The sequence below is a fragment of the Pelecanus crispus genome, chromosome W (assembly GCF_030463565.1).
Source record: "Pelecanus crispus isolate bPelCri1 chromosome W, bPelCri1.pri, whole genome shotgun sequence".
Taxonomy (NCBI): domain Eukaryota; kingdom Metazoa; phylum Chordata; class Aves; order Pelecaniformes; family Pelecanidae; genus Pelecanus; species Pelecanus crispus.
The window spans coordinates 2,711,835-2,724,576 of NC_134675.1; the positions used below are offsets into that span (position 1 = coordinate 2,711,835).

Sequence of the window (12,742 nt, forward strand, 5' to 3'; positions counted from 1 at the left end):
TGGGCTCTATTGGACATAGGGGAAGCTTCTAGCAGCTTCTCACAGAAGCCACCCCTGTAGCCCCCCTGCTACCAAAACCTTGCCACACAAACCCAATACAGCAACGTTGCAGTCAGCGGGAACTTCTTCTGTTTCCATCTTTCAAGCATGCTAAATATCCTCATTCCTATTTTATAAAAGAATTAGGCAGCAAGATGGCTGGCCCAAGGTCAGCAAGCGCTCGTGTGACAGAAGCAGAAGAGTCCTGGTGTTCCACCAGGACCCTACTCCCATCACGCTACACGCCCTGAGCCCTGATGGTCCTGTTCCAATTCCACACCAGTCCCTCTGTTGCAGCCATGGAGCCTGGCACAGCTTTTGCTGCAATTTTCACCATGCGGCTGAGCAGCCTGGCATCTGCAACCTGCTCTTCCCCACCAAGCGTGAGTGGGCACCTGCATACGGGGCTCTGGTGGTGTGTCAGGGTTAGGTTTGTTTTCTTCCCATCAGCTCTCGGGCCCCCTCGTGTTACTGACAGCGCTTCTGAGGACTAACAGAAAATAGTGCCTGTCCAATGGGAACTGCTTTCCTATAGGGTATGTGCCACTTAATTCATAAGTATCTTCAGAGTGTTCAATAAAATCCCAAAAGCTTCAGCAGAGTTTATGACTTGCCCCAAAATTATGATGCATGCACATAAAAAGTAGAAAAGTTCAGGTTCAGGTTCACCCACTGATCTTCAGAGAGTTCATGCAATATTGTCTTGCCTTTGGGCATTTTACTATGAGATTGACGGATTGTGGCAGATGTCTTTTGTTTCTAGGTCCATGTAGAATTAATCATCTAAACAGGGAAAATATTTTAAAAGTGTGTATTGTGTATTTTAAGGCAAACATGAGTATGAAGTTTTGAATTTTTGAAGGTTTGAATTTTTGTGATGATAACTGAGAGATTAAAGTCTAGCTATAAGAAGATAGTTTACTGGTTAACTGGTTTATGTACCCGCTGGAATATCTGAGCAGCATGATAAAGGCAAAAACTACAGGAATGTACAGAACAAAAACACTAACACAGAAAAAGAAAATATTTCCTTCAACTGGGAAGGCAAGTTGGCCAATACCAATTTTTTTACCCCCTGCCCTGTGTCTGCAGGGTTCAGGTAGGAGCCTTTAGGAGATGAGAGATCTTTTCAGTGTAGACTATTGCCACAGCTTGACATCTCAGTCATTTTATCTGGGTTGTTTTCAGCTTGCAAGGTGTCATGCAGCAAACAGCAACAAATTTTATTGATACCAGGAGTGACAAGGTCTGATGTGAAGAGGATGAAGGGAGGGTCTGGAGGATTTTAGAAAGCTGATGGGCTGGCTATACTTCTCTGCAATGATGGTGATGTAGTACAGATGGACAGACCTCACTCAGCATGTCTGAACACAACTGCTCTAGCAGCTGGGGAGGTGAAAACTCTTCCCTGGTAAGATACATAAGGGAACGTGTACCCAGCCTGCTGGCCTGGACTAGAAACCTGAAATCCCAGCAGATGCAGAATGGAAGTTGTAGTGAGAAGCAGAGGACTCTGAGAAGCAGGAGGTGGTGATAAGAAAAATCTGGTTTTGAGCTATTATGACAGGAAGCACAAAAAGGTTGTCAGTGTCTTCAAGAATTATAAAAGGTTTGAGCTAGTGTCCTAGCATGGAAATAACAGACTGACAACACATGTGCCAACAGGATTGGGTGTGAAATGTCTATGTGGAAAAAAAGGCAGCACTGGCTTTTGTCCCTGGATGTCAGTGGTTTCATACGTGCATTTATGGAGCTGAAACATTGTGAATGTCTTTTTGCAATGGCAGACACTTCCTCTGACTAGAGAGGGGTCTTTCAGCTACTACTGTGCAGTGTACAAATTGTATACAAAACTAGGGCAGCATTTGGAAGTATATTGGGAGAAAATGCCTGATTTCTGTGTCTTTCATTCTGGTCTTAAAAATAAAAAGCACCAGCTCACTGTACTGTAGAGGAATATAGACTGTGACTACAACATTGGATATGAGACAATGACATGAATAATTCAAGCTTTTTTGCATAGGCAGGGCCAGGGCAGCCTATTCTTATTCGCTAATATCAGCTGAAGTGGGAGTACTGCTCTGTTCTGCATGGGGTTTTATTTAACACCAGGTAGTGCAGAAAAATAGGTAAAAAAATATGAGGGCTATTGAGAAGTTGAAAAATGTAAAAAAAAAGATTAGGCATCTGTTATTGTGGACTCAAATAAGCCCTGAAAGCTTCCTCAGTACTAATGATATTGATTTTTTTTTTTTTCTGCTATGCCCAAGACAACCTAATGCCAAGCCATGAAACTGGCAAAGGAAAAGCTAGCAGCAAAGTTGGTATAGAACTGTTTGCTTTGTCTTTTCTGCTGACCTATAAATCTTACCTTATAGAGCTAGCCTTGCTAGAGAGTACTACACCTAGGCTGTAGTACAGATAAACAGCCGCACATGATGGGTTTTTGTTTTTTGTTTGGAGGCTGGGTGTTTGGGGGGTTTTGGCTAAGACGTGATTATTTAATATTGCACTGTCAGTCTTGCATTGAATTGTGGGCTTTAGTCCAAGCTGTCCTGCTAGGCACGGTCTCCAGTACAGCCCGGTCACCACAACTGGCTCTAAGTCCTATCACTGGGCTTCAATACCACATTGTCCCACCACTGCCTGGTCAGGCTGTTGTCCCACAGGATGACTTCAGTCTTCAGTTAGCACCGAGCACATCAGAGATGAGATGGTCCGTGTATCAGTCTGCGTGGACCTCGGTGTGGGCCAGCCCAGTGCAGCCCTTCTTATGCTGTGCTCTGGAGAGCAAATTCGTGGAAAAATAAGGCCAGCACTGCTAGTATCAGAATTACCTTTTTGTTTCCAGTAGGTACTGCGTGGTTTTGCTGAGTGCCCTTTACAAAAACATTATGGTTAGGAGAGTTTGCTTGATGGAGAGATTATGACTCCCCTCAGGATTTCCTCTTCTCCTCCTTGTCGCAGGAGAAGAGTCAGAGATCACTCAGATCTGATCTAGTAGTTAGTTTATTGAGTTCTAATTAGTAAAATTAGGTATATAAAATATTTAATAAGTACAGATGGATTGGCAGTCAATCCTCTATTTACTACAGTTAAAGTTAGTATGGGATACAAAGATTATTGCGTAAGCTTACTATATATATCTTAAATGTTACATGCATGCAAAAAATGTCACTTACCAACCCATCGATGCCTGGTGTCAGGTAAGGGATCTCTCGGCCTCGAGGGGTAACCTTGAGAGGTGTCCCTACTCAAGGGGAGATCCCTGCCGTGCAGCCAGCTGCTACGGAGGGAGAGCTGAATGTACCCTGATGGCTGCAGATATTTATAGCGTAAAGTGGTTGATTTGTAGTCAGATTTTCTGCGGTGTTCATGCAGTTTCTGCCGCTTATCAGCCCAGTCTCCAGCCACAGCAGGGATTTTTTGGTTTTGGTGCTGGGTTCTTGCCGATAGCCTCACACAATAGGATTAACTTTGGTTAGGCCTACTTGCGGAGCATGTGCCTGGACCAAAGTTCAGTTACTTCAAACAGGAGGAGTGTATCTGTCACACTCCTTCAAAGACCTCTGCCTTCTGCCATGTGCTTGGCACCCTCCGGAGCGGTGCCAACTGCTCCTCAAGGGTGTCCCCCACCTCTGCAGCCTGCAGGCATCTCTGGCACCCACATGGTGCTGGGTTGCAGCCTGTGGCAGTCAGTCAGCTGGGTTCTGCTTCTCCGATCCCAGGGTCAGGAGCCAGATTTCTTCAATTTTGCCTTATCCTAATCATCTAGAAAGTGACCCCTCCCTATGTTCAGTGGAAGTTGGACATTGTGTGGCCATAGGTTTACATCCCCTCCCGGCCTCCCTCACCTCCCCAGCTGCCCCTACACAACAGATACGGGGCTCTGGAGGTTGAGGGCCAGGCAAGCGGGGAGGGAGGTGAAGGGGAAGGTCCAGCCAGGGGGTTGCCGAGGGCCAGTCAGTCACCCCCACGGATTACGACTGCCCCTGTTAAGAAAAAAAGGAGGGTGATTGTGGTGGGGGATTCCCTCCTGCGGGGAACTGAGGGCCCGATCTGCCGCCCGGACCCATCCCACAGGGAAGTCTGCTGCCTCCCTGGGGCCCGGGTTAGGGACATTACGAGGAAACTGCCTGACCTCGTGAGGCCCTCCGATTATTACCCACTGCTGGTTATACAGGTGGGCAGTGACGAGATTGCAGAGAGAAGTCCTAGGCCAATGAAGAGGGACTTCAGGGCACTGGGGCGATTGCTCGCAGGATCGGGAGCACAGGTTGTGTTTTCCTCTATCCCGTCAGTGGCAGCAAGGAACACTGAAAGGAATGGGAAAACTCACCTGATTAACAGGTGGCTCAGAGGCTGGTGCCATCGCTGGAATTTTGGGTTCTTCGATCACAGGGAGGTCTACACGGCACCGGGCCTGCTGGCGGCTGATGGAGATCGGCTGTCTCCAAGGGGGAAAAGGATTCTCGCCCAAGAGTTGGCGGGACTCATTGAGAGGGCTTTAAACTAGGTTTGAAGGGGGAAGGGGATATAAACAGGCCCGCTAGTAAGGAGCCCAGGGGCGGCATGGCAACATTGGGGGCAAAATCGACAGCCCAGCTTAAGTGCATGTACAGCAATGCACGTAGCATGGGCAACAAACAGGAGGAGCTGGAGGCCCTTGTGCAGCAGGATGGCTATGACATAGTCGCCATCACGGAAACGTGGTGGGACGACTCTCATGACTGGAGTGCTGCACTGGAGGGCTATAAGCTCTTCAGAAGGGATAGGCAGGGTAGGAAAGGCGGTGGGGTGGCTCTGTATGTTAGGGAGTGTTTCGACTGCATAGAGCTTGACAGTGGTGATGACAAGGTGGAATGCTTATGGGTAAGGATGAGGGGGAAGGCTGGAAAGGCGGATGTCCTGTTGGGAGTCTGCTATAGACCACCCAACCAGGAGGTAGAGGTAGATGAGGCATTCTATAAGCGGCTGGCAGAAGTGTCGCAATCGCTAGCCCTTGTTCTCATGGGGGACTTCAACTTGCCAGACATCTGCTGGAAATACCACACAGCAGAGAGGCAGCAGTCTTGGAAGTTCCTAGAGCATGTGGGGGATAACTTTCTAATGCAGCTGGTAAGCGAGCCTACCAGGGGAGGTGCCCCGCTTGACCTGCTGTTTACCAACAGAGAAGGGCTTGTGGGAAATGTCGAGGTCGGAGGCCGTCTCGGGCTTAGCGACCACGACATGATAAAGTTCTCAATTTTGGGTGATGCTAAGCGGAGGGGCACCAAAACTATTACCATGGACTTCCGGAGGGCAGACTTTGCCCTCTTCAGGACCCTGGTTGGGAAAGTCCCTTGGGAGGCGGTCCTGAAGGGCAAAGGTGTCCAGGAAGGCTGGGCCCTCTTCAAGAAGGAAGTCTTAAGGGCGCAGGAGCGGGCTGTCCCCGTGTGTCGTAAGACCAACCGGAGGGGAAATCGACCGGCCTGGCTGAATAGGGAGCTTTTGCGGGGACTCAGGGAAAAAAGGAGAGTCTACCGCCTTTGGCAGAAGGGGCGGGCAGCTCAGGAGGAGTACAGGGATCTTGTTAGGTCCTGCAGGGAGGAAATTAGAAAGGCAAAAGCCCAGCTAGAACTCAATCTGGCCAGTGCTGTAAAAGACAATAAAAAATGCTTTTATAAGTACATCAGCAATAAAAGGAGAGCCAAGCAGGATCTCCATTCTTTGCTGGATGTGGGGGGGAACATTGTCACCGAGGACAAGGAAAAGGCTGAAGTACTTAACACCTTCTTTGCCTCTGTGTTCAACAGCCAGACCGGTCATCCCCAGGGTACTCAGGCCCTTGAGCAAGAGGATAGGGATAGGGACCAGAATGGAGCCCTCATAGTCCAGGAGGAAGCAGTTAATGACCTGCTATGCCACCTGGACGCTCACAAGTCTATGGGGCCGGATGGGATCCACCCAAGAGTACTGAGGGAGCTGGCAGAGGAGCTTGCCAAGCCACTTTCCATCATCTATCAGCAGTCCTGGTTAACAGGGGAGGTCCCTGATGACTGGAGGCTTGCCAATGTGACGCCCATCTACAAGAAGGGCCGGAAGGAGGACCCGGGGAACTACAGGCCTGTCAGCCTGACCTCGGTGCCGGGGAAGATTATGGAGAGGTTCATCTTGAGCGAACTCCACCGGCAAGTACAGGTCAACCAGGGGATCAGGCCCAGCCAGCATGGGTTCACAAAAGGCAGGTCCTGCTTGACCAACCTGATCTCCTTCTATGACCTGGTGACCCGCCTGGTAGATGATGGAAAGGCTGTGGATGTCATCTACCTCGACTTTAGCAAAGCTTTTGACACCGTCTCGCATAATATCCTCCTCGGGAAGCTGGCAGCTCACGGCTTAGACAGGCATACTCTTCGCTGGGTAAAGAACTGGTTGGGTGGCCGAGCCCAGAGAGTAGTGATAAATGGTGTTAAGTCCAGTTGGCGGCCGGTCACGAGCGGTGTTCCCCAGGGCTCTGTTTTAGGGCCAGTCTTGTTCAATATCTTTATCAATGATCTGGATGAGGGGATCGAGTGCACCCTCAGTAAGTTTGCAGACGACACCAAATTGGGTGGGAGTGTCGATCTGCTCGAGGGTAGGATGGCCCTGCAGAGGGACCTGGACAGACTGGATCGATGGGCCGTGGCCAACTGTATGAGGTTCAACAAGGCCAAGTGCCGGGTCCTGCACTTCGGTCACAACAACCCCATGCAACGCTACAGGCTTGGGGAGGAGTGGCTGGAAAGCTGCCTGGCCGAAAAGGACCTGGGGGTGTTAGTAGATAGCCGGCTGAACATGAGCCAGCAGTGTGCCCAGGTGGCCAAGAAGGCCAACAGCATCCTGGCTTGTATCAGGAATGCTGTGGCCAGCAGGAGCAGGGAGGTGATTGTCCCCCTGTACTCAGCGCTGGTGAGGCCGCACCTGGAATACTGTGCCCAGTTTTGGGCCCCTCACTACAAGAAAGACATTGAGGTGCTGGAGCGTGTTCAGAGGCGGGCAACGAAGCTGGTGAAGGGTCTGGAGAACAAGTCTTATGAGGAGCGGCTGAGGGAACTGGGGTTGTTTAGCCTGGAAAAGAGGAGGCTGAGGGGAGACCTTATCGCTCTCTACAACTACCTGAAAGGAGGTTGTAGTGAGGTGGGTGTTGGTCTCTTCTCCCAAGTAGCTAGCAATAGGACAAGAGGAAATGGGCTTAAGCTGCGCCAGGGGAGGTTTAGACTGGAAATTAGGAAAAATTTCTTTACGGAAAGGGTGGTCAGGCATTGGAACAGGCTGCCCAGAGAGGTGGTGGAGTCACCATCCCTGGAGGCGTTTAAAAAACGGGTAGATGTGGCACTTCGGGATATGGTTTAGTCTGGTCTACCCTTGATTAGTCTAGAGTGGGCTTGGTAGTGTAGGTTAATGGTTGGACTGGATGATCTTAAAGGTCTTTTCCAACCTAGATGATTCTATGATTCTATGATTCTATGATCCTTCCATGAGAGTGACAGAGACTTCACCACTTCTTCGCTAACTCTGTTCTACTGAAGCCTCTGCCTTTGCCAGAAGATACTCTGCCTTTCTTTCCATCAGCTACTAACACAATTTCCCTAAATGAACCACTATCTACTCAAGGAATGTTGGGGTTGAGCATTATGATTACCTTTTTTTTATGCTTTTTTGAAATAACTATTGTAACCCTAAAAAGACTTTTTTAAAAAAAAATAGTATTATGTCTTTTAATTGCTTTTACTATTCTTTACACTCTTATTTCTAATACTGTTTTTTTCCTAAAGCTTCCAAGAAAATGATTCTCCAGCCTTTCTTTTTTAACTGAGAGATTTAATTGCAGCATACTGATTGCATATCATAAGGTTTAAAGTTAGCTTTATAAAACATTGTTATTTCATTCAGGGAGGGCTGTGGAGTAATTGCTGGAGGTGACTTAGACATTAGAGTTAGATTTACGATTTCAAGAAAGGCACAGCACTGAAGAAGCTTTCCGGGTGGAATGCAGCTGGATGCCAGGAATCTATCCCACAGGGAGTTCCCCAAGCCTGCAACCTTGGATGTCGGCAGCATCAGGGGAGCCTGGTGCACTGGCTCTAAGAGGAACTGCCCAGAGGGAGGAGTGGTGTGGAGACACCACGGCCAAGCTCTGTGATAAGGGAACTCGGAGGGGTACCACAGCACCGATAAGCTGCATAATTGATACCCTGAGTCAACAAACTGTCATGATTTTGACGAAATGCTGTCCTTTTGGTAAACTTTGCTCATTATAATATCATTATAATACCAAAACACACCTCCATCCCAAAACCTACCTGCCTCTAAGGTGAGACCACTCCTCACTGAGCCTGCGCTCTGAATTTTTCCGAGCCTGTACCTTTAAAAGGAAGCGAGAAAGTTTTACACCAATCGTAACAAAAGTATGTATGACTAGAGTCCCTCAAGCTCCACCTGAAAGGTAAAAATACTATAAATTGGCCTAAGAGAGAGGGGATGTTAGGGAAGATACCATCGTGTGCTACTCTGACCTCTGGGATCAGTCGACGGGCTGAGCCTCTCTTCCCCCCCATCGGGACGCCTTTGGGTAAGAATCAAACACTTGGTTATACCAAGTGCCTCCCCAGGGAATTTAGAAACCTCTATAGAGTCGCTTTTATGTCTTTTGATGCATCTGTGTTATCCAAAGCTTTGGTATTTGCATGTGCCTTGCAGTCAGTGAATTTATCACCGGTAATCCAAAGAACCTGTGTGTCTGTTGCTTTAATAAATTGCTTTGATTTATTGGTCTAGCTGTGATAGTGGTCATTGAACGCGACCAGACGCTTTAAGTGTGGCTGTGGTAGTTCATGCAGCACGACTAGACGAAAGGTGCCTACGTTATTTGTGAATCCGTAATCGTGATAGTTCAGTGTACTGAACGCGACTGGACTTGTAAGGATAAATTGGGGACCTTCCAAAGCCCTCTTGACGCAACAAGGGCTCAGTATATTTTTATTGTTGTATGTATTCTAAATTACTTTGTTAAACATGTAGAGCGCTTAGAGGATGAAACATATGAGAAGACAGTAACAAAATAGCAGATAGATTCTCTATTCTTTGAGCACTGTATAATCATTTACAAAGCAAAAAAAGACAAAGCAAGTGTGGGTGCTAATAAAACACTGACAGTATCTTATAAGTGTTTAGTGCAAGGTTTATATTACTGTGAGATAACCAGGCACTGGAGAACAGCACCAGAATCAGCTCAATCTCACACTGGCAAAACAAAGTCAGATCAAAGACTGTTTTTCCTGCATTGTCAAGAGCATTTAAACACCCCCCCCTTCATTGAACTAATCTTGCAACATGCAGCTTTACAAAAAATTATCTAAAATACATTTGTCAGATGAAATATGACTTTGCTTATGCTTGTGTTTCAAAATTTATGCACATGCATTATTTTTACAACTTTGAAAAGTATTTTTGCTTTAATGCAAAAATTTAGATTTCACTGCAATAATTTGATTTGTTGTATGATTTACGGTGTTTTTTTTTTCTTAGTTTAAAAGATCTTAGCCAAAGTGAAGATGTGAAATCTAAGCTGCAGTAAATCATGACTAACCCTTCCTTTTCTATGGTAATATTTCAAAGTGAAGATAGTGGGATAACCTGGGAAACCAGTTTGAGCAGATGTTCTACTCCCTGGCCATCAGAAACTAGTACAACTTCTGATCATAGAATCATAGAATGCTTTGGGTTGGAACGGACCTTTAGAGGTCATCTAGCCCACCCCCCCCGCAGTGAGCAGGGACAGCTTTAACCAGATCAGGTTGCTCAGAGCCCCGTCCAACCTGACCTTGAATGTTGCCAGGGATGGGGCCTCCACTACCTCTCTGGGCAACCTGTGCCAGTGCTTCAAAACCCTCATTGTAAAAAATTTCTTCCTTATATCCAGTCTAAATCTATTCTTCTTTAGTTTAAATCTGTTATTCCTTGCCCTGTCACAACAGGCCTTGTTAAATAGATTCTCCCCATCTTTTCTGTAGGCCCCCTTTAAGTACTGGAAGGCCGCAATAAGGTCTCCTCGCAGCCTTCTCTTCTCCAGGCTGAACAATCCCAACTCTCTCAGCCTGGCCTCATAGGAGAGGTGTTCCAGCCCTCGAGTCATTTTGGTGGCCCTCTTCTGGACCCGCTCCAGCAGGTCCATGTCCTTCTTGTGCTGAGGGCTCCAGAGCTGGACGCAGGGCTCCAGGTGAGGTCTCACCAGAGCAGAGTAGAGGGGCAGAATCACCTCCCTCGACCTGCTGGCCACACTTCTTTTGATGCAGCCCAGGATTCGGTTCGCTTTCTGGGCTGCAAGCGCACATTGCCGGCTCATGTCCAGCTTTTCATCTACCAGTAGCCCCAAGTCCTTCTCCGCAGGGCTGCTCTCAATCCCTTCATCCCCCAGCCTGTACTGATACCGGGGGTTGCCCCGTCCCAGGTGCAGGACCTTGCACTTGGCCTTGTTGAACCTCATGAGGTTCACACAGGCCCACCTCTCCAGCTTGTCCAGGTCCCTCTGGATGACATCTCGTCCTCCTGGTGTGTCAACAGCACCACTCAGCTTGGTGTTGTCTGCAAACTTGCTGCGGGTGCACTCGATCCCACTGTCTGTGTCATTGATGAAGATGTTAAACAGCACCGGTCCCAGTATGGACCCCTGAGGGACTCCACTTGTCACCGGTCTCCATGTGGACATCGAGCCATTGACCACGACCCTCTGGATGTGACCATCCAGCCATTTCCTTATCCACCGAACAGTCCACCCATCAAACCCATATCTCCCCAATTTAGGGAGAAGGATGTTGTGGGGGACTGTGTCGAAGGCTTTACAGAAGTCGAAATAGATGACATCCATTGCTTTTCCCTTGTCCACGGATGCAGTCACTCCATAGAAAGCCACTAGGTTGGTCAGGCAGGGCTTGCCCTTGGTGAAGCCATGCTGGCTGTCTCGAATCACCTCCCTGTCCTCCATGTGCTTGAGCACAGCTTCTAGGAGGATCTGCTCCATGATCTTCCCAGGCACAGAGGTGAGGCTGACAGGTCGGTAGTTCCCAGGGTCCTCCTTTCTTCCCTTTTTAAAAATGGGCACAACATTCCCCTTCTTCCAGTCAGCAGGGACTTCACCTGCCTGCCATGACTTTTCAAATATCATGGAGAGTGGCTTGGCAACTACATCAGCCAATTCCCTCAGGACTCTGGGATGCATCTCATCAGGTCCCATAGACTCGTGTACACTGAGGTTCCTCAGGTGGTCTCGAACCTGATCTTCCCTTACAGTGGGAGGGGCTTTACCCCCCTGCTCCCCATCTTTTGGTCCATCGATTCGGGAGGAGTGAGGAGAGAGGTTGCCGGTGAAGACCAAGGCAAAGAAGTTGTTGAGTACCTCAGCCTTCTCCTCGTCCGTTGATACAAGTTCACCTTTCTTGTTCATCAAGGGGGGTACGCTTTCTTTAACCTCCCTTTTCTGGTTGGTATACCTGTAGAAGCCCTTCTTGTTATTCTTTACGTCCCTTGCCAGATTCAGCTCCATCCTCGCCTTGGCCTTCCTGACCTCCTCCCTACACAACCGGGCCGTTTCCCTGTATTCCCCCCAGGACACCTGTCCCTGCTTGCACTGCCTGTGCAGTTCCCTCTTACTCTTTAGTTTGACCAGCAGGTCTCGACTCAGCCATGCTGGTCTCTTCCCATCCATGTCTGATTTTTTACACTTGGGGACTGATAGCTCTTGTGCTCTATGGAAGGTGTCCTTCAAGATCTGCCAGCTCTGTTCCGTTCCCCTGTCCCTGAGGACCGTCTCCCAGGGGGTCCTTCTGACTAACTCCTTGAAGAGCTGGAAGTTTGCTTTCCTAAAATTTAGGGTCCTGACTGCACTCCTCGCTTTTCCCATGTCCCTCAGGAGCGTGAACTCCACCAATGCGTGATCACTGCAGCCCAGGCTGCCTCCAGTCTTGACATCACCGATGAGCTCACTTGCATTGGTGACCATCAAGTCCAGTATCGCGTCCCCTCGGGTAGGTGTGTCTATTACCTGGCTTAGGAAGTTGTCGTCTATGCATTCCAGGAATCTCCTGGATTGCCTACAGCTCGCCGTGTTGCTTTTCCAGCAAATGTCGGGGTGGTTGAAGTCCCCCAGCAGGACAAGAGTCTGCAAGCGTGAAGCCTCCCGGAGCTGGAGGAAGAAGGCTTCGTCAGCAGGCTCCCCTTGATCAGGCAGCCTGTAGTAGACACCAACCACAAGGTTCCCTTTGTTGCCTCTGTCTCTGACTCTTACCCATAAGCTTTCGACCTGCTCGTGGCTATTCTTCAGGGACAGCTCTTCACACTGTATTGATTTCTTTACGTAGAGGGCAACGCCTCCACCCCTCCTTCCTCGCCTGTCCCTTCTGAACAGCCTGTAGCCAGCAATAGCCACATTCCAGTTGTGGGATTCGTCCCACCAGGTTTCGGTTATGGCAATCAGGTCGTAGCTGTCTAGTAGCACAGCAGCTTCCAGCTCCTCCTGTTTGTTCCCCATGCTGCGTGCGTTCGTGTAGAGGCATTTCATCTGGACTGTTGGCCGTGTCACCTTCTTAGTGGAACATCCCTTGTTTCCCTCGGGGTGTTTCACGAAGGTTTCCTTGTGAGCTCCTACTATCTCAGGAGCCCCCGGCTCATCTCTGCCAGACTTCAA

The 12,742-nt window shown here is 48.7% G+C and overlaps 1 protein-coding gene across 1 annotated transcript in view; it reads left to right on the plus strand.

The window, feature by feature from the left end:
* LOC142596566 (uncharacterized) overlaps positions 1–12,742 on the plus strand; it is a 35,191-nt gene that overhangs the window by 4,742 nt on the left and 17,707 nt on the right. Inside the window, 1 exon segment of the mRNA XM_075725748.1 lies at positions 9,589–9,755. Within this exon segment, the coding sequence (XP_075581863.1) occupies positions 9,589–9,755 (167 nt within the window).